This window comes from Bombina bombina, chromosome 1 (genome assembly GCF_027579735.1).
Source record: "Bombina bombina isolate aBomBom1 chromosome 1, aBomBom1.pri, whole genome shotgun sequence".
NCBI classification, from domain to species: domain Eukaryota; kingdom Metazoa; phylum Chordata; class Amphibia; order Anura; family Bombinatoridae; genus Bombina; species Bombina bombina.
The window spans coordinates 797,941,457-797,964,292 of record NC_069499.1 but is presented as its reverse complement, the minus strand read 5'-3'; the positions used below and the strand labels follow the sequence as shown (position 1 = coordinate 797,964,292).

Sequence of the window (22,836 nt, the reverse complement as noted above, 5' to 3'; positions counted from 1 at the left end):
TGGAGTTGCATGTAAAATGATCACAAAAGTAATATTTGTGTCCAGTATGATGATGTGAGAAGTATGGGCTCTTAATGATAAAGCTGCAATTAATTCAGCCCAAACAGGGGAAACATCCTAAGTTGTTCTCTGAGATATAGGTTTGTGTGCAAGTTGTCCCTGCACCAATGTCTGCCTTGACTAAAACATCCCTTCTTCCAGCTCTTACTCCTTTTATATGCTGGCATAGGGAGTAAATGAAATCTCTCTATATTGGGATTACATCTACTCAATACATTCCAGTGTTTTTGTATAGTCTTCACTATCATTGTGCTTTATTTGGAAAATTCAGAGACAAAACACATTCTTTTTCTGTCATTTTTAGACCCCTTAGATTTGAGTACGGTTTCTCTCTGAATAGGCCGAACCTCATCAATGACTATAAAAATGTTTTTGGTATCCCCTTTCCAAAAAATTTTTCACCCATTTCCTCCAATCTGGATTGTACATATCATTGTCTGAAACAATACGCTTAACCCTTAGCATTTGACTGCGAGGTAAAGACTTCTTGTGGTCAGTGGCTTTCCTGAAGATGTCAGTCTTAAAACCAAAGCCATCTGTGCAGCCATATCAAGAGTTTCCTTTAAGTGTAGATATATTTTTAGGAATTTAACTAAATAGGGCATAGGATTTGTCAATGTATTGGCTTCGAAAAGATGAGCCCATACACAATACCTGATTTTTATCTGGTGCAGCTGACAAATCTTCATATAGTCCCATGTCTTCGATAGAAACCTGAAGGCAGAGAAAAGGATGTATGACAAACAATGTCAAGTTAATGACAAACAGGAATAAGTCATGAACATCTCATTTAGTCTTCTCACCTTCATGTCCGCTAGCCTGGTTTTGGCCAAGGAGATGTATTCCATTAGAAGGCAACGATATTTTGTGGCCACAAATGGAGGATGCAGAACATGTACCTGAAGTTAAATATAGGGCTATTATTTAGATAGCCATTAGAACATAGAGACTAGGGGAATACACACTACTGCTGGACATTTTTTTTTCTCAAAACTGATCTAATCTTACCTATTCCAGCAGTACTCAACTTTTTTCTAACTGGAAAATAATGATGTGCTTTTTTTAAGTTCATGTAACAACATGCATTGTTTAATATTATGCCTTACATCAAGATCACTGGTTTTCAAACCTATTCTCAAACCTCCCTAACAGGCCACATTTTGAGGATATCTGAACTAGAGCACAGGTGAAATAATCAGCTGATGAGTAAACTTGGTTATTTTACCTGCTCTCACCCAAGGAAATCCTGAAAACCTGGCCTGTTGGGGAGGCCTGAGAACAGGTTTGAAAACCAGTGATGAAGATAAATAGTGCTGATAGTCAGAAATTGTTATCTGTTATCAATGCTAATTTACTGGGACGCCCTCTACTGAAAAAGGATGCCCCAGGGTCACGTTTCCAACTGCAGTCATACATGTGCATAGGAGTCATTTTTTATATGATCAATGACTGTGCTTAAAGGGACATGAAGCCCCAATGTTTTTCTTTCGTGATTCAGACAGAGTACAACTTTTAAAAATGTTCAAATTTACTTCTATTATTACATTTGCTTCCTTTCAAGGTATTTTTTTGTTGAAACTAGGAAGGTAGCAAACACACGTCTGAAGCACTACGTGGCAGGAAAATGTGCTGACATCTAGAGATATTGCAAATGTATAAAATTCTTCCTACTGTTGAGATATAGTGCTGCAGACACAATGCAGGCGTACATTCCTGCTCTTCAACAAATGATACAAAAAGAACAAAACATTTGATAACAGAAGTAAAATAGAAACATAATTTATTAAGCAATATTGGAACCCCCCTAACTTGCGCGCATATCACAAGTTGAAAGTAAATGGTTGTGCTTAAGCGTAAACAGAATTTGTGTCTAAATATGTGTATGGGTGTGTATATATATATATATTATTATTTAGTTATTTTTTTATTTTTTATTCTTTTTATTGAAAAGAGACACAGTGATCAAACAACAAATACCATCCAGTTAGCATGGTTATACGGTACACAGATCATTAGGAGCTGAATAAAATCCAACAAGAGAATATGCAGAGCTATACAAAAGTCCACGAATAAGTCCAAAAAATAAAGATCCGATGTGTCATTCTCATAGCAGACCCCATATCACTCCTAGGAGTGAAGTATGACGAGCCATTGTCCCACTGTTTATAAAGTATATGTGATCACTCCGTCTCCTTTATTTATCCTATTTTCCAACATCAATTAACCTAATAACTTTAATATAATAGCCACAACCACACCAAACAAAGAGCTCACGCAAAAAAAAAAAAAAGGGGGGATGCTCTGCCTCGTGTGTCCTCTCTCCCACCCTCCCATCTCACCCCCCCCCACCCTCCCAGTTCCATCAGTGATCAGAAAAGAATCTCTTCAAAAGCAACAATTCCATCTCGGGATTCCACAGGATTACTCAAATCCTGCCATTCCCCTCTTAGTATGGCTGCCAACATAACCTCATGCTGCATAAATGGTCTGAGAATCTGCTGTTGCAATGATGGTGCAAGGGTGACAATCAAAGGTCGCCATTTTTTTAGAAAGTAGGTTAGTCTTCGCTCTGTATCTAATTTAGTATCGTATTGTTCAATGAACAGTTGTTTTAATAAGCTACATTTTAATTGCGCAATAGAAGGGGGTTGTCTATGAATCCACATATTTAATATACACTGCCTTGCCAGCAAAATACAAAGTGTCAGCAATTTATGTAAGTTCCTATATGAGTTATCCCATTGGAAAAGATATACCTTGCCAATATCTATAGTGAGAGATAAGTGAAAATTTGACTGTACCCAGTACTGAAAGTGACCCCAAAAACGTCTAATTAGTGGGCAAGTGAAGAGGTAATGCCGGAAAGACGGAGAGTCCTCTCTACATTTTACACACCTGTTAGGGTGACCTGTGTTCCATTTAGATGACCTATTAGGAGTAATATAATCCCTGTGTAATAATCTAACCTGTGCCTCCCTTAGTGGTATAGCTAAAGTAGCTGCTCTAGCCAGCTCCAAACTTCTCCCCAAATCCTGTATATCAAGCTGAGGAGAAACATCAGCAGTTAATTTTTCTAGCATGGGTGCTTTCAACATCCCCTCTCTACATTTCAGTAAGCATTTATAAAAGTTAGAGATGGCAAAGACCCCTATACTAAACAACGTGTGCGAGACAGCAAAGGGTGAAATGTTCCAGAACTCTGGGTACCTGCAGGTATGCGTAAAAGTGCCTGTGTGGGATCTGAAATCTGTTTCTAAGGTCTTGAAAAGATCTAATGGAATGTAACAAAGGATCCAAGAGGTCACCCACCGTTTTAATCCCCCCAGAGCACCAAGTACGGAAAGGCTCATAGTCATTACCAGCTGGGAAGTCCTGGTTACCGACCAGGGGTATAAATTTGGGTGATGGACAAGTAATACCCATATATTTATTAATTGAACTCCATGTTCTCAAGCGGTCTCTGTATAAGGGATTGTTACTAATGTGCACTGGGGCATCTTTCACTGTTATGTAAGGTAAATATGCCAAAGCCAAGGGCGCACATATTGCCTCCTCCAGCCGTGACTCATAAAAATGAGCAGTGCTAAGTTGCCAGTCTGTGACCAATCTCGCCAATGCGGCCCAGTTATAAAGCTTTAAATTTGGAAGACCCAGGCCTCCACTAAGGTAGGGTTGACCAAGTTTGTCAGCTGCTATGCAAGGCTTTTTCCCTTTCCAGATGAAACTGGTAATCGCCCTAGAGAGAAGAGCTAAGTCCCTGTTTGTCATAAGGAAAGGCAGCATCAACAAGGGATACATAATCTTAGGCAAAATTGTCATCTTCACTAAGTTAATCCGCCCAGACAGTCCCAGAGGCAGGTCGTTCCAACTCTGAAGTTGGATAGATAGAGCTTTGCATTTGTCCGTTAAATTTAAGTCGTCCATCTTTTGGGGGTTATTATGTAGCTGAATACCCAGATACGTGAGAGAGTTAACCATCACCTTGAACGGATATTTGTGAGTAGAGTCAGAATGTCTATGTAACCACAATATATCCGATTTGGCGGTGTTTATTTTATACCCCGAGAAACTACCGAATTCCGAAATAGCCTGTAATATGCGGGATATGTATAAAGAAGGGGACTCCACAAACAGGAGCATATCATCAGCATATAATGCCAGATGTAGGGGAACTCCCTGGATCACAATCCCAGGGAAGACTTGCTTAAGCTTAATTGCCAATGGCTCCAATTCCAGGTCAAATAGTAGGGGGGATAAAGGGCATCCCTGTCTAGTTCCTCTCTGAAGGGTGAAGTCGGGGGAAAACAAGCCGTTAGTCAGTATTCTAGCAGTCGGGGAGTTATAAATTTTACGCATGATGCTGAGAAAGGGGCCTCCGAAGTTAAATTTTGTCATGGTGTTAATTAGATGCGTCCAGTCCACTCTGTCGAAAGCCTTCTCTGCATCAAGCGAGAGCAAGAAGGCCTCCGGTTTGTCAGTCACCCCAACCCCCGTCCAGTAATGATTAATCACATGTAGTACCCTTCGTAGGTTGACAACCGAAGAACGTTTAAATACAAAACCTGTTTGGTCTGGGTGTAATAAGGAAGGAAGTATGGTTTTCAGTCTATTGGCCAATATCTTTGTGAAAATTTTGTAGTCAGTATTTAGCAGGGAAATGGGGCGGTACGACTCTGGCATGGAAGGGTCTTTCCCTGACTTGGGTATCAGAGTAATGTGGGCAGCGGTAAAATGCTGTGAAGGTGTCACGTTGTCTTGAAAGTAGGTGTTATATAGTCTGGCTAATGTCGGGGTAATTTGCGATTGAAGAATCCGATAGAATTTGGTTGGCAACCCGTCCGGGCCCGGAGCCTTGCCCACCGAAAGAGATTTTAAAATGAGCGTGACCTCATCAGGGATTATCCGGGCGTTCAAGTGGTCTAATTGTTCCTGGGTTAACTGGGGGAGTTTAATAGATTGCCAAAAAGAATTCTGTGTCTCAGGGGATCCGGATTGTTGTCTAATGTAAAGTTGAGAATAGTAATCTGCAAAGCATTTGGCTATTTCGTCTGGAGTCTGAAAAGTCTTACCCCGGTACCGTAGTGCCCCTACATTAGATCTTGCAGTCTTTGGTTTTGTAAGAGCAGCTAAAAGTTTCCCGGATCTGGCCCGAAAGCGGTAATATTTACTAGCCGTGTATAGTAAGCCAGAAGCGGCCTGTTGCCCCATAAATGCGTCAAACTCTGACTTTGCCACAATGTAGGAATCGTATTTGTCTCGTAATTTAGATTGGCGAAATGCCAGATTGGCCTGTCCCAGTTTTTTGCTAATATCGTTATGTCTTTGTTGTGTTCTATGTTTGATGTTAGAAGTGTAGGAGATTATGGAGCCCGAGAGCACCACCTTGGCCGCTTCCCAGAACAGCTGGGGGTTATCTAAGTGAGATATATTGTCCGAGTAATAGTCAGTCCAGCACTGCATTAAAAATTTAGCAAAATTTACAGAGGCCGCTAAATATGAAGGGAATCTCAGGGTATTTCTATTAGGACAAGGTCCCCTACTTTCCAGAACCAACTCAACTGGAGCGTGGTCAGATAGCACAATATCACGTATGCGACACTGCTGAACCCTATTAGTCAATGAGTTAGGTAATAAGAAAAGGTCAATTCTAGATAGTGTGGACTTGGCTCTGGACAGACAGGTGAAGTCCCTGCCCTCTGGATGTAACAATTTCCAGATATCACACATGTCCAAAGTTGACTCAAGCATGTTAAAAATTTTGGTTTCATATCTAGCTTTGTAATTAATCTTAGGGTTTCTCATCACTGGGGTCTCTAGCCACATCCTATCCAAAGTATGTGAGGGAGTGAGGTTAAAGTCACCTCCGACTATTAAATTCGAGCCCATATGGGGCAGCAGGAATTTAGCCAAAGCATTCCAGAAGTCTATTTATCTATGGTTAGGGGCATAAATATTACAGAGTGTATAGTCAATGGAGTTAATCCGCGCCTGTACCAGCATAAATCTCCCCTCTCCATCAACTTGTACCTGCTTAATGTGAGTATTCAGCCGCTTGCCGAAAACGATGGCCAAGCCTCTGCTAGAACTAGAGTGAGATAAAAATTCTACATGACCCACCCAGTCTGACCTAAGCTTAAGATGTTCTACATCTGTCAGACGCGTTTCTTGCAGTAACGCAACATCAGTCCCCTGTCGTCTTAAAAGGGTAAGTATTGCTTTGCGCTTTATGGGGGAATTAATACCCCCCACATTCCATGTAACAAATTTTAAAGACATCCAAAGTCAAAGGAGTATTTGTACACCAGAGGCAGGGGCGCACAGGGGGAGGGGAAAAAAAAACGAAAAAAAAAACACACACAAAGCAAGTAACCCACACTCTGCACGAAGACATATATATATATATATATATATATATATATATATATATATATATATATGAGAAACATCAAGAACAGCGACAACAGGCATACATTTTTAACAATTTTGCTGATGACATTGATCCATCTGAGGACCAAAAAATGCCCCTTTCGGCAAACATAAGTAAGCATGCATCTATTCAAATTATTAAGATTAAGCATCCATGTGCATATCAAAATCAAAATTACAGCAGTCCTCAACCATTTCAGCAGTAATTTCAAAGGGTTCAAAGGAAAGGCAGTCACTCCCATTCTTGTGCCAAACAGCACAATGTTAAAAACAGTTTGAAATTTGCCCCCCCACCCCCCGAACCGGCCAAAGCCAGCCCAAAGGGAACAAAGGAGCACAAAACTCCGCCTCTCCAAGAAGCCTGCAATACAGTTATGGACAAAACCTGTAAACAAAAGGGTTAACAAGAGGGTTAACACAACAATTTGAGCAAACAAAAACAACAACAACAACAAGGCATTTTTTACAGATTCTCTGATTACATTGACCCATCTGAAAACAAAAAACTGTCTGTTTTGGCAAACATATGTGAGCCTGCGTATGTTCAGATTATTTAAACTAGGGGACCATATACATATCAAGAGTACAACAGGCCACATCCATTTCCAGGTTAACTTCAAGGGATTCAAAGGAAAGGCACTTTTATGCCGAGCAGCACAGTATTAAGACAGGTTTGAGATTTGTCCCCTCAAGACCAGCCGAGACCAGTCCAAAGGGGACAAAGGGACACATGTCTCTGCCTCTGGACAGAACCTGCAAATATAAAAAACAACAAGAGGGTAAAAATAACACTTTGTGCAACATTTAACAATATACTCATCTTCAGGTTAGAGTCCATGTAAAACAGGAGCAATTGGCTCCCAAACAGTCCACTTTCCCAAGGCTGTGTGTCTCCAACAAACATGACCTCTCTCCTCCAGGAAAACCAAGAGGTAGGAGGTGAGCTATGAGCATAGAGGTATGAGACCTCCATCTATGCTCTATTATGACAAGTGCTGTAGTTCGGACATACGGTCCAGATGCTCAATCATGGTGGAGGTTGATTATTTTCCGTTGCAAGATAGCTCTGGAGCCTGAGGAGTGTGGAAAAACTTGACCCCCATAAGGTGTTTGCAAACGCAAGATTGCTGGATAAAGTAGGGCCACCTGACGGCCCTGCTCATGAAGCTGAGAACAGAGTGGGGCGAAGTCCTTTCTCTGTTTGGTGAATTCCAGCAAGAAGTCCTGGAAAAGCAGGAGACATGAACCTTCATAGCCGACTTCCTTACGAGCTTTATAGGCCCGAAGTATCTTTAGCTTCTCCTGAAAATTTAAACATTTGAAGATGTTGATGGATCAGTAAAAGTATAGTGAGGAATCTAATACAAGAAGCTTGTTTACTCAGTCAATTCCCCATCTAGGGGACAGGAAGTTCAAAGAATACAACCAGAAAATTATGCAGGCGTCCAACCTATACCAAGACAGGCCACAATATACAGCCGAATAAATGGTGTCCAATCCCTGAGCCTTGCCATAAAAACGTGATCTGTAGACACTGATCTATCAGTTTAAATAAATGTCACAAATATTACACTTTTTATCCCTCCTTACCTCCTCCTGTTTCTTTTAAACGGCTTGTGGGAGGCTGAGAGCAGATCTGTATGAGGCCAAGGATGCACAGGCCCAAACCACGTGTTAGTTATCCGAGGCCTCTAAGCAGTTTCCCCCAGGGCCAAAAAACCACAAAATGCCAGCTTAAAAACAACTTCATACGTGTGCAGCCCTGTCGTTAGGCTTATGAGGGTTGTGGCAATACACTGGAAACTGTTATGCGTCTACCTGAGGGCCGTTGCTGCTCTGTGACAGGGTGCGATCCTGTTTGAGAAGGCTCGTCGGGACGCACTTGCCCCCTTGGCTCCGGCGCTCTGTTGAGGTGATGTTGTCCTCCGCCGGTCGTGGAGCCCACAGGGTCAATGTTGTCTGGCTGTGAAGGGGCTCAGATACCTGAGGGCCGTTGCCGCTCCGTAACAGGTTGCAGCCCTATTTGAGCAAAGATGGTGTTTTTGAAACTGCTGCGCTAGGGCTCCCGGCTGCCAGAACAGATGTGATGTCCTGCTCACAAGGTCGATGGCCGGTGAAAGATTTCCCCCACCCGGCAAATCAGCTGTGAGAGGCTAGGCAAGAATAAAATGTATTAAAAGTCCCAAACTTCACTCCGACATGCGGAGCTCCACAGATCTGCGACTGCCTAATAAGCCTGCCCACCGGAAGTCATATATTTATTTTTATATATTTATGTGTTTACATATATACATTCATATATAGACATATAAACACATATACACACTTTGGAGCCCTTTACAGTTAAATTCCTTAAAAGTTGAAAAATCATTTTTAATAATGTCTTTTAATGTTTTTTGCTTGTATTTTAAAATAGATATTTCTATATATCTGTACCTATATATTCATATAGGCGTAGATATATATTTTTAAAAATTATATATATATATATATATATATATATATATATATATATTATACACATTTTCTTCTATGATTTGCTTTATTCTCTTGGTATCCTTTGTTGAAAAGCAAACCTAGGTAGGCTCAGGAGCTGCTATGCACTAAAGGGAGTGAGCTGGTGATTGGTGACTGCACATATATGTCTCTTGTCACTGGCTCAAAAGATGTGTTCAACTAGCTTTCCAGAAGTGTATTGATACTCGTTCAACAAAAGTTAAACAGGAGAACAAAGCAAATTTGATAACAGAAGTAAATTGAAAAATTGTTGAAAGTTATATTCTCTTTCTGAATCATGCAAGAAAGACGTAGGGTTTTATGTCCCTTTAGCCGCACTTATAATTTAAAAAAATAAAATTACATGTTTAGATGTCTGCATTGAGAGTAGAAGTTATCATATATGATTCCAACCACACCTGTCACATTAAAGGCACAAAAACCCCAAAAAATTCTTCCATGATTTAGACAGAACATACAATTTTAAACAACTTTCCAATTTACTTCTATTATTTAATTTACTTCCTTCACTTTTCATCCTTTGCTGAAAGGTTTATCTAGGCAAGCTCAGGAGCAGCAGAGAACCTAGGTTCTAGCTGTTGATTGGCGACTGCATGCATATATACTGTGATTGGCTCACCCATGTGTTCAGTTAGAAACCATTAGTGCATTGCTGCTCCTTCAATAAATGATACCAAGAGAATGAAACAAATTAGAAAATAGAAGAAAATTAGAAAGTTGTTTAAAATTGTATCCTATCGGAATCATGAAAGAAAATTTTTGGGTTTCATGTCCCTTTAACTTAAAACCTCATTAAATTAAGTGTTAACTTCAAATTGGTACTTTCTTTTTAAATGCAAAGTGAAATGAGATTTAAGCTAAGCTATTGCAAGGCAGACTTTTTTTGTGATATTGAAAAAAAACTGTGACAAAAAATGGATCTCTTCAACTATCTGTATTAAAAAAACATAATTTATGCATACCAGATAAATTAATTTCCTTCCGGATAGGGAGAGTCCATGACTTCATTCCTTACTGTTGGCAAATACAACACCTGGCCACCAGGAGGAGGCAGACACACCACAGCCAAAGGATTAAATATCCCTCCCACTTCATCATTACCCCAGTCATTCTGCCGAGGGAACAAGGAAAAGTAGGAGAAACATTAGGGTACAAATGGTGCCAGAAGAATAAAATAAATAATAAGAGACAGCCCATAGACAAGAAAAAACGTGCGGGCCGTGGATTCTTCCTATCCGGAAGGAAAGGAATTTATCTGGTAAGCATAAATTATGTTTTCCTTCCTAATATAGGGAGAGTCCACGGCTTAATTCCTTACTGTTGGGAAAACTATACCCAAACTCCAGAGGACACTGAATGAATCACGAGAGGGAACAAAAAGGAAGAGGCAGACCTGATTCTCAGGGCACCACAGCCTGCAAAACCTTTTCTCCCGAAAGCTGCAAAAAGATCAAACTTGTAAAATTTTGAAAAAATATGCAAAGAGGACCAGAATTGGGCAGAAAGTTCCCTCCTTCTTTGGGACCACAAAAAGGTTTGAATAAAACCCCAAACCTCTTTCTTCGATAAGCACCGGGACACAACTCTTAAGGAGGATAGATCCCAAATGCACCCTAGGAAGACATCCATCTTTTCTGGTCTGGTAGACAGATTCGAGAGAAGGAATCTGCCCCTTGGCGGAAGAGATTTGATGCCTATCTTGTATTCCTGAGATACCACCTCAAGGACCCATGGATCCTGTACGTTCTTGAACCAGACTTCTGCAAAAAGCTTTATTCCAGGACTGAACCGGCTTCCAAGTACTCTTGGAAAGCACAGGCTTGGAGGAGGATTATTGGCGTTGGGATTTGTCAGAACAAAAAGGAACAAAAATTAGAGATTGTCGTCCCTTAGCTTTGGTTCTTCTTATCTTGTGGTAGGAAGGCACCCTTGCCTCCGGTAACCGTAGAAATAATGGAGTCCAGGCCTGGACCAAATAAAATCTTACACTTGAAGAGATGAGAAAGGAGTCTGGATTTAGAAGTCATATCCGCAGACCAAGACTTCGACCAGAGCCCCCGGCGGGCTAGGACCGCAAAGCCAGAAGCCTTTGCATTTAGGCGAATAATTTACATATTTGCATCACAGATAAAAGAATTAGCAATTCTCAGAGCTTTAATTCTGTCTTGAATATCCTCGAGGGAGACTCCACCTCAATGAGTTCCGACAGAGTTGCACCAGTAGGTAGCCTCTCAGGCAACTGCAGCTGCCGGTTGAAACATCTTTCTCAGAAAGGTTTACATTTTCTTATCCATCGGCTTTCTAAACAAAGAACAATCCTCAAGAGGTATAGTAGTACGTTTAGCAAGCGTAGAGATAGCACTATCCACCTTAGGATGGGAGCCCCACAAATCCAGTTGAGAGTCCGGGACAGGGAAAAACTTTTTAAAAGTAGACGAGGGGGAAAAGGAAGAACGAATTCTTTCCCATTCGTTCTTAAACTCTGTCTAATTTAGGTATCATAGGTTCTTCATGCAGCACGGCCTCTGGAACCTCTTATGTAGACAGAGCCTCCTTTAATAAAAAATGCAAGTGCTCAATTTTAAATCTAAAGGACGGTTCCTCCGCAGCAAGAGGCTTAGACGCTAAGGACTCCGACCAAGAAAGGTCACCCTCTGAAGCATCGGATAACTGGGACATAATCGCTAAATTCGATAAATATTTAGATGACTCCAGGTCAGGAGAGCTACGTTTAACCTTTCTCTTGTGTTTGTTAGAGCGAGGTAAAGAACTAAGGGCCGCAGACACCGCCGTTTGTAACTGCGTGGCAAAGTCCGCAGGAAGAAGGCCCCCTCTGGATGGAGGATTAGATGTGCTACGGGGAACTTCATGTGGAGTGGATAATGTAGCAAGGGTAGTAATCTCACAGGACGCTGAGTCCTGAGAGGTAGATGGCTCAGAGGGACTTAGAGCCTTAGCAGGCTTGTCTCCCTTCTTAGACTTTATAACTGTGTTAAGGCATGCGGAACATAATTGTGTGCGGGAAAACCACGGCCTCCTCACAATATAAACAGGTATGATTTAGTACAGAAGGAGTACCTTCTAACATGTCAGTCCTCCAAAGCTCAGGTTTTACCCACAGAAGGACAAATAAAAACGTGGGTTTTTTTGTTTTGTTTTTTATTATAGAAAACTGCACCTTCATACTCCAAATGGCTGGGGCACTCAACACCTCCTAGACCCAGACAGTTAATAGAGGAAACACTCTCCTCAGGTTCATGTCTCAGCCGGAATGGAGGAAATGAACATAGACCCACATGGAGTGCAAGACAGTACTTTCCCTGTTATTACAAGCACAGCATGTAATAGGAGCTGTGCCACAACTTTCAAAAAGGAAAGTGAAACTTAAAAGAAACCTGTTTGTTCAAGCCAAAAACACACAGTCTATCAGCCCAGGAAAAAAAATCACACAAAGCAGCATGTAAATGATTACACTGATTAATTAACCCCAACTATTCAATAAACCCCCTTCAGAAGATATTAACCCTGGATCCTATCAAAGTATAAAGGAGCCACACTGTGACCCTGTTGCATTTTATGTGTAAAAATTGAAACAATCTTACCTCCAGGATCCATGCTGTGGAACAGAACACAGCCTTTCAAGTGTGACAGTCTTATAGCAGCACTCCTGACATAAACTTGAGTGAGAGAAAGCAGGCAGTGAAACTCGTCAACACCGATTGCTTAGGAGCTGTTAGCAGGCAGTCTGGATGGTTTCGCAGAAAAACTTTCCCTGCATCTCCAGACTCTAACTTTCATCAATACTCTCACTGAGAGGTTGACATGACTACTTAAAAATCCAGTCCTATCTCGAAGGGCAGATACCCTTTTTCAGGACTCTCCAAATCTTCTGACACTTCTCTGCCACCTCCTAATGTGACAAAAGGCAAAGAATGACTGGGGTAATGAGGAAGTGGGAGGGATATTTAAGCCTTTGGATGGGGTGTCTTTGCTTCCTCCTGGTGGCCAGGAGTTGTATTTCCCAATGGTGAGGAATAAAGCCGTGGACTCTCCCTATCTTAGGAAGGAAAATAAAATAATTAGTAAAGAATAAAGTAATATGACTATTAACCTACTATCAACATGAAATAAAATCTCAGGTTGGCGAATGCAAGTCATGCTAAACCTAGACAACAAAATAAAATAACAGAATAACTCATTTTCATTCATACATTAAACAAAATACAGTAATAAAGCCCTTAATTGCTTTGGCAACTTTCATCAATGCAGTCTCACCTTTAGGTACTGTGGAGATTCAAAGGGCACCAGATCAGAGAGGAACTTTAAAAGGAAAACTAAAGACTTCTTGCTTGAACTGTGGTATGAGCTGGCATTGCCAAAGTTGCACTAAAAACAAGAGATAAGCTTTACCTGACAGTTTGCCATAAGTTAAAAAAATAGTATATTGTGAACTGATTTTCTTGGATTTAAATATTGATAGAACTCAGCCAGCTACTATATGGGCCTTTTGGATCTTATCTACCATCAAAGTCTGTTTTTTTACAGAAAGGGTGGTGGATTCATGGAATAAACTTCCAATACAGGTGGTAAAGACAAGGACTTTAAAATAATTAAAAAATGCCAGGGACATGCAAAAGGCTATCCTTAGAAAAAGTAACATGTAATATGGGTAGACTTGATGGCCTCTTTGGTTCTTGTCTACCAATAAGTACTATGTTTCAATACCCCCAAGAGCAAACAGCCTAATATCAAACCATTCGGATCATTACAAATCCATATAATAAATAAAAATGGGTTTACAGATTTATTTATGTTTAGATATTTTTTTCTAAAATTAATGACAGAGTTCTAAGAAAAAGACAGAGGACATAAATGTACAATTTATTTGATAAAAAGTAAGGAAAAACTGCACTCAACCCCACCCCCTATATGCAGCACCTAATTTCAGTATGTGAATGATTTTAACTCTGTGACTGTTACAGAAGGTTCAATATTCATTTTTACCAGCTGCATATAAAATGTATGAAATTTGCATATATTCATTAGCTGATTTTGTGTTTTGAAGCCACAACCTAATAAAATGGGTTGAGCTTGTTGGTATAATCAGATCTCACTACTTTATCACATTGTGTAAATATACATGCTTCTTTATATTACGGTATATCTGTCTATAAACCAATCACCAATACTTGGAGAGAACAATGGAAAATTAACATTTTATTATTACCTTATCTCTTCTATAACCCACTGGGAGTGTTATTTCTTCTACTGGCTGTGTTAACACAGCTTGGCCTTGAGGCCATAAACTTCAGGATGGGTAAGGACACCACAGGCTAAATAATCTATTTCAAATGCCAATATAAGGGCAATGAAAATACTTGTAAACAATTTAATACACTTCAGCTGGTAAAGTGGATCATTGGCAACAAAATAAAGGGGAGACATATTTTTGAGTAAACTGTCCCTTTAAGTGACCTATGTAATGCAGGTAGCCAAGGGGTTAAAAACATAATTTATGCTTACCTGATAAATTTATTTCTCTTGTGATGTATCGATTCCACGGATTCATCCTTACTTGTGGGATATTCTCCTTCCCTACAGGAAGTGGAAAAGAGAGCACCCACAGCAGAGCTGTCTATATAGCTCCTCCCTTAGCTCCATCCCCCAGTCATTCGCCGAAGGGTAGGAAGAAAAAGGAGAAACTATAGGGTGCAGTGGTGACTGAAAGTTTTAAAATAAAAATATATTACCTGTCTTAATAAAGAGGGTGGGCCGTGGACTCGATACATCACAAGAGAAATAAATTTATCAGGTAAGCATAAATTATGTTTTCTCTTGTAAGATGTATCGAGTCCACGGATTCATCCTTACTTATGGGATACCAATACCAAAGCTTTAGGACACGGATGAAGGGAGGGACAAGACAGGGACCTTAAACGGAAGGCACCACTGCTTGTAGAACCTGTCTCCCAAAAATAGCCTCCGAAGAAGCAAAGGTATCGAATTTGTAAAATTTGGGAAAAGTATGAAGCGAAGACCAAGTCGCCACCTTACAAATCTGTTCAACAGAAGCCTCATTTTTAAAAGCCCATGTGGAAGCCACAGATCTAGTAGAATGAGCAGTAATTCTTTCAGGAGCTGCTGTCCAGCAGTCTCATAGGCCAAACGGATGATGCTTTTCAGCCAAAAGGAAAGAGAGGTAGCCGTAGCCCTTTGACCTCTCCGTTTACCAGAATAAACAACAAACAATGAAGATGTTTGACGGAAATCTTTAGTTGCTTGTAAGTAGAACTTTAAAGCACGAACCACATCAAGATTGTGTAACAGACGTTCCTTCTTTGATGAAGGATTAGGACACAGAGAAGGAACAACAATCTCTTGATTGACATTCTTATTAGAAACAACCTTAGGAAGAAACCCAGGTTTGGACCGCAAAACCACGTTATCTGCATGGAAAACAAGGTAAGGGGAATCACATTGTAAAGCAGATAGCTCAGAAACTCTTCGAGCTGAAGAGATAGCTACTAAAAACAAAACTTTCCAAGATAGAAGCTTAATATCTATGTAATCCATAGGTTCAAACGGAACCCCTTGAAGAACTTTAAGGACTAAGTTTAGGCTCCAAGGCGGAGTAACAGGCTTAAATACAGGCTTAATTCTGACCAAAGCCTGACTAAATGCTTGAACGTCTGGGACATCTGCCAGACGTTTGTGTAGTAGAATAGACAAAGCAAATGTTTGCCCTTTTAGGGAACTAGCTGATAATCCCTTCTCCAAACCTTCTTGGAGAAAAGACAATATTCTAGGAATCCTAATCTTACTCCACGAGTAACCTTTGGAATTCACACCAATAAAGATATTTGCGCCAAATCTTATGATAGATCTTCCTGGTGACAGGCTTTCTAGCCTGAATCAGGGTATCAATGACCGACTCAGAGAAACCACGCTTTGATAGAATCAGGCGCTCAATCTCCAAGCAGTCAGACGCAGAGAAACTAGATTTGGATGCGTGAATGGACCTTGGATTAGAAGGTCCCGCCTCATTGACAGAGTCCACAGTGGAACCGAGGACATGTCCACTAGGTCTGCATACCAAGTCCTGCGTGGCCACGCAGGTGCTATCAGAATCACTGAAGCTCTCTCCTGCTTGATTCTGGCAACCAGACGTGGGAGGAGAGGAAACGGTGGAAATACATAGGCCAGATTGAAGGACCAAGGCACTGCTAGAGCATCTATCAGTACCGCCTTGGGATCCCGGGACCTGGACCCGTAACAAGGAAGTTTGGCATTCTGACGGGACGCCATCAGATCCAATTCTGGTGTGCTCCATAGCTGAATCAGCTGGGCAAATACCTCCGGATGGAGTTCCCACTCCCCCGGATGAAAAGTCTGACGACTTAGGAAATCCGCCTCCCAGTTCTATACTCCTGGGATGTGGATTGCTGAGAGATGGCAAGAGTGATCCTCTGCCCATCGGATTATTTTGGTTACCTCCATCATCGCTAGAGAACTCCTTGTTCCTTCTTGATGATTGATATAAGCTACAGTCGTGATGTTGTCCGACTGAAACCTGATGAATTTGGCCGCAGCAAGCTGAGGCCATGCCTGAAGTGCATTGAATATCTCTCTCTTAGTTCTAGAATGTTTATAGGAAGAAGAGATTCCTCCCGAGACCATAAGCCCTGTGCTTTCAGGGAGTTCCAGACTGCACCCCAGCCTAGCATCTGTTGTTACAATGAGCCACTCTGGCCTGCGGAAGTACATTCCCTGAGACAGGTGGTCCTGAGACAACCACCAGAGAAGAGAATCTCTGGTCTCCTGGTCCAGAAGCAGTTGAGGAGATAAATCTGCATAATCCCCATTACACTGTTTGAGCATGCATAGTTGCAGTGGTCTGAGGTGTAGGCGGGCAAAAGGAACTATGTCCATTGCGGCTACCATGAGTCCGATTACCTCCATACACTGAGCAACTGATGGCCGAGGAATGGAATGAAGAGCTCGGCAAGTGGTTAAGAGTTTTGATTTTCTGACCTCCGTCAGAAATATTTTCATTTCTACCGAATCTATCAGAGTCCCTAGAAAGGAAACTCTTGTAAGAGGGAAGAGAGAACTCTTTTTTATGTTCACCTTCCACCCGTGAGATCTCAGAAAAACCAACACGATGTCCGTGTGAGACTTGGCTAGCTGGAAAGTCAACGCCTGAATTAAGATGTCGTCTATATAAGGCGCCACTGCTATGCCCCGTGGTCGTAGAACCGCCAGAAGGGACCCTAGAACCTTTGTGAAAATTCTGGGAGCTGTGGCAAACCCGAAGGGAAGGGCCACAAACTGGTAATGCCTGTTTAGAAAGGCGAATCTGAGAAATTGATGATGATTTCTGTGAATAGGGATGTGTAGATACGCATCCTTTAAGTCCACGGTAGTCATATATTGACCCTCCTGGATCAGAGGTAGAATAGTCTGAATAGTATCCATCTTGAATGATGGAACTTTGAGGAACTTGTTTAGAATTTTGAGATCCAAGATTGGTCTGAAAGTTCCCTCTTTTTTGGGAACCACAAACAGGTTTGAGTAAAACCCTAGCCCCTGTTCCTCTTTTGCGACTGGGCGGATCACCACCATGGTATGTAGGTCTTCTACACAGCGTAAGAACGCCTCTCTCTTTGTCTGGTTTACAGACAATCGAGAAATGTAAAATCTCCCCCTTGGAAGGGAGTCTTTGAATTCCAAAAGATATCCCTGAGACACAATTTCTTGCCCAAGCCTGAGCGAAGAGAGAGAGTCTGCCCCCTACTAGATCCGGTCCCGGATCGGGGGCTACCCGTTCATGCTGTCTTAGAGGCAGCTGCAGGCTTCTTGGCCTGTTTACCCTTGTTCCAAGCCTGGTTAGGTCTCCAGACTGACTTGGATTGGGCAAAATTCCCCTCTTGCTTTGCAGCAGAGGAAGCTGAAGCGGGACCACTCTTAAAGTTCCGAAAGGAATGAAAATTATTTTGTTTGGTCCTCATCTTATTTGATCTATCCTGAGGGAGGGCATGACCTTTCCCTCTGTGATGTCTGAAATAATCTCTTTCAGTTCAGGCCCGAATAGGGTCTTTCCTTTGAAAGGGAAGTTCAAAAGTTTAGATTTAGATGACACATCAGCAGACCAGGACTTAAGCCATAACGCTCTACGTGCTAAAATGGCAAAACCTGAATTCTTTGCCGCTAATTTAGCCAGTTGAAATGCGGCATCTGTAATAAAAGAATTAGCCAAATTAAGGGCCTTAATTCTGTCCATAATCTCCTCTAATGGAGTCTCCATCTGAAGAGCCTCTTCTAGAGCCTCAAACCAGAAAGCAGCTGCAGTAGTTACAGGAACAATGCACGCAATAGGTTGGAGAGAAAAACCCTGATGAACAAAAATTTTCTTCAGGAGACCCTCTAATTTTTTATCCATAGGATCTTTGAAAGCACAACTGTCTTCGATAGGTATAGTTGTACGCTTAGACAGAGTAGAAATAGCTCCCTCCACCTTAGGAACTGTCTGCCACGAGTCCCGCATGGTGTCAGATATGGGAAACATTTTCTTAAAAACAGGAGGGGGAGTGAACGGAATACCTGGTCTATCCCACTCCTTAGTAATAATATTCACAATCCTCTTAGGGACTGGAAAAACATCAGTGTAAACAGGAACCTCTAAGTATTTATCCATTTTACACAATTTCTCTGGAACCACTATAGGGTCACAATCATCTAGAGTCGCTAATACCTCCCTGAGCAATAAGCGGAGGTGTTCACGCTTAAATTTAAAGGCCGTCATATCAGAATCTGTCTGAGGAAGCGTCTTTCCTGAGTCAGAAATTTCTCCCTCAGATAACAAATCCCTCACCCTTACTTCAGAGCATTGTGAGGGCATATCAGATACGGCTACTAAAGCGTCAGACGGCTCAGCATTTTTCCTAAACCCAGAGCTGTCCCGCTTTCCTTGTAAACCAGGCAGTTTAGATAAAACCTCTGTGAGGGTTGTATTCATAACTGTGGCCATGTCTTATAAAGTAAAAGAATTTGACGCACTTGAGGTACTTGGCGTCACTGGTTGTGACACTTGGGGAGAGCTAGATGGCGAACCCTCATTTACTTCTGACTGAGAATCATCTATTGCTCTATTTTTAAGTGCTAATATATGTTCTTTATAGTTTATAGACATATCAGTACAATTGGGACACATTCTAAGAGGGGGTTCCACAATGGCTTCCAAACATATTGAACAAGGATTTTCCTTGGTGTCAGACATGTTAAACAGGCTAGTAATGTAACAAGCAAGCTTGGAAAACACTGTAATCAAAGTAAATAACACTTAGAATTAAAACGGTACTGTGCCTTTAAGAGAAAAAAAGCTGCACAAATTCTGCAAAACAGTGTAAAAAAGCAGTAAACTTAACGAAATGTTTACAGTAGCATCATAAAGACTTAGTAACTTTGCACAGCTATGCAAATAAACAATTAACCCCTTAATGGCAAAACAGGATTGAAAAAATGTCAAAACCGGTAAAAAGGACTTTCAGCACCTTGCCACAGCTCTGCTGTGGCTCCTATCTGCCCTTCAGAACAATTTGTGGGGGAAAAAACTTCTTTTACAGCCCTCAAACACAGCAGGAACCTCTGGAGAAGCAGTTAGATGTCTCTGAGGAAAAGAAACTGCGCAACTGAGGCGCGAAAATAGGCCCCTCCCACCTCACTCGATGTTTTGAGGCCTATCAAACACCAGAGTGTCTCTTAATTAACCATGTGGGTTACAAAAAAACAAAAACAAGCCACAATGACCCCTTTAGTCCCTTCAAAAAACGTTATAATTGCATAATTTACTGAATAAACAAAAACGTTTTTTCCTAACAGTGTCACCAGTAACTAATGAGCCCTTCATGCAAGCTGAAATTCCTATCCAAGTGTCTGAAAACAGCTTACCCTTCCCTCATGGGAATATTGCCAGCCTTTTCTAGAATTAACACAGTCTGTCTAGAAAAATATAGACTGAAAATACCTCATATGCAGCTTAGCATGCAAACCGTTCCCCCAACTGAAGTTTTCCTGTACTCTTCAGCCCTTGTGAGAACAGCAGTGGATTTTAGTTACAAAGTGCTAAGATCATCAACCTCCTTGCAGAAATCTTCATCCCTTTTCTGCCAGAGAGTAAATAGTACACACTGGTACCATTTAAAATAACAAACTTATTATATGGACAAACAAATGACCACACATACTACTCACCTGCACATAAAACATATACCAAACTCGACTATATATTTATTAGCCAAATTCTATTACCAAACCTAATCTCTTCATCCATTCACGCCTCAGTATGGTCAGACCATTCCATAATACAGATACAACTAAAAGGTCTTATTAATGTAGAAAGACAAAGATCCTGGACATACGACCCTACAATACTAAAGCAACCAGGTATACAAACTAAAATATTAAAGAGTCTGGAAGAGTACTGGAAATTAAACGTAGACCCTGCAATCAACCCAGTAATCATATGGGCTGCACATAAGCCATATATTAGAGGGTTACTTATAAAGGAAAAAGCTTTATATATAAAACAGAGTAGGTTTGCGGTAGCTACCTTGCAACAAGAGATTGAACTCTTGGAAAAGGCACATCAAAATACACTATCCCAACTATCACTAGACACATTGACAAAGAAAAGAAAAGAACTGGCTAAAATTTTATCTGATAATTCAGTGAGGTCCATTAATAAATTAAAAACATACTATTTCCTATATGCAAACAAGCCAGATAGATATCTGGCCCATAAGCTAAGAGAAAGAACAAAATCTTTCACAATAGCACAAATTCAAAAACCAGATGGTACTATGACATCTCATCCGCAAGAAATTACAGAATGTTTTGCCAAATATTATGAATCTCTGTATGATGGGAAGAAGGTGGGTCAATCCCCCCAGATAGAGACCCTAAGAAATAAACTACTAATGTTAGCGAATCTGCCAAAATTAGACAAAGCGGACGCAGAGGCACTGGATGCAGAGATCTCTGCTACTGAGGTGTCTGCAGCTATTAAAGATCTTAAAATAGGAAAGGCAGCAGGTCCCGATGGATTTTCAGGAGACTACTACAAGCTATTTAGAACCAATTTGACTTCCCACCTACATAAATTTTGTAAAGATGTCATGTCGGGCACGCCGGTTCCCTCTGAACTTTTACAGGCCAAGATAGTAGTAATCCCTAAGCCAGGGAAAAACCCCAAAATAGTACAAAATTATAGGCCAATTTCCTTAATTAACCAAGATCTCAAGATTCTCACCAAAATCCTAGCAAACAGGCTTAAACAATACTTACCTTCATTGATCCATCCTGATCAGGTAGGGTTTATTAAAGATAGGGAGGCCCCTGATAATGTAAGACGCATAGTGACGCTGATAGAATATCTGAAGGGAACAGAAACGCCTTCTCTGCTCCTTTCTCTGGATGCAGAGAAGGCATTTGACAGAGTAGATTGGCAATATATGATGGCAGTTCTCGAATATATGGGATTCGGTAGTAAATTTAGGGGGGCAATCAAAAATATATACACAAATCCAGTAGCAACAATTAGGGCAGCGGGATATCAGTCTCGACCTATCAATATATTGAATGGAACTCGTCAAGGATGTCCGTTATCTCCACTTTTATTTGCGTTGTGCATAGAACCTTTGGCGTCTTGTATTCGCAACTCTAAGGATATCCATGGGGTTAAATTAAATAAAGGGGAACAAACACTAACTTTATTTGCAGACGATATCTTGCTTACAATTACAAAACCAATGCTTTCCCTCCCTAATTTGTACCAATTATTAGAAGATTTTTCCAATGTTTCGGGTTTCAAAATAAATTCGGATAAATGCGAAGCACTCCCTCTATCATTACCAACACACACACAAAAGTTGATAGAAGCGAACTTTGATTTTAAATGGGTTAATCATTCCCTAAAATATCTAGGCATACAAATCACAAACACCATAGAAACATTGTATAAAGCAAACTACATCCCAATTTACAAAACTATAAGAAGAGATATATTGAAATGGAAGAAAGGGAACTTTTCTTGGTATGGCAGATTATCGGCCATTAAAATGAATGTCCTACCAAGACTGTTATATCTATTTAGAGCTTTACCTATTAAAATCCCAATAAAAGAGCTTGAAGAACTACAATCTGAAATTATTAAATTTATAAGAGGACATAAAACAGCTAGAATAGCTGCTCATATTTTAAAACAACACAAGCTATTGGGAGGTGTAGGAGTCCCTAATCTTAGAGATTATTATCATGCTGCCAGACTGGCACAAAATGCTCTTTTATGTAAAGATTGCCAGGGGATGACATGGCCAGGTATTGAAGCAGATATTGGAAGACTAAGCACTCCGGGAGATATATTATGGAAACCCTCAGATCCAAAAGACCAGAGGATAATTAAACTAAAAACTACAGAAGATTCTAAGCTTATGTGGAGGTCACTAACACATACATTGAAATTACTCTCGCCACACACTATTATAATACCTCTAAGTACACTACTCCCAAAAGAATTTAAAAAACAAATAGATAAGTGGGGAAATAAAGGCCTCTATAGGGTAGCTGATTTCCTAGACAATGGGAAGTTGTTGACATTTACACAATTAAGAGATAAAATACACCCAAATACATTGCACTGGTTTTTATATCTCCAAATTTCCCATGCTATAAATACATATAGACTAGGCAGCATCCCAGCCTGCCCAAAAACTGCTCTGGAACAAATGATAATGACACCCGGTAGAAATAAAAAAATGATTACACGCTTATACTTAG

The 22,836-nt window shown here is 40.7% G+C and overlaps 1 protein-coding gene across 1 annotated transcript in view; it reads right to left on the bottom strand.

Annotated features, from left to right (window-relative positions):
• The window catches only part of FANCA (FA complementation group A), a 442,214-nt gene that overhangs the window by 374,795 nt on the left and 44,583 nt on the right, over positions 1-22,836 (bottom strand). The window contains 3 exon segments of the mRNA XM_053699359.1: positions 715-774; positions 864-959; positions 13,279-13,389. Of these exon segments, the coding sequence (XP_053555334.1) occupies positions 715-774; positions 864-959; positions 13,279-13,389 (267 nt within the window).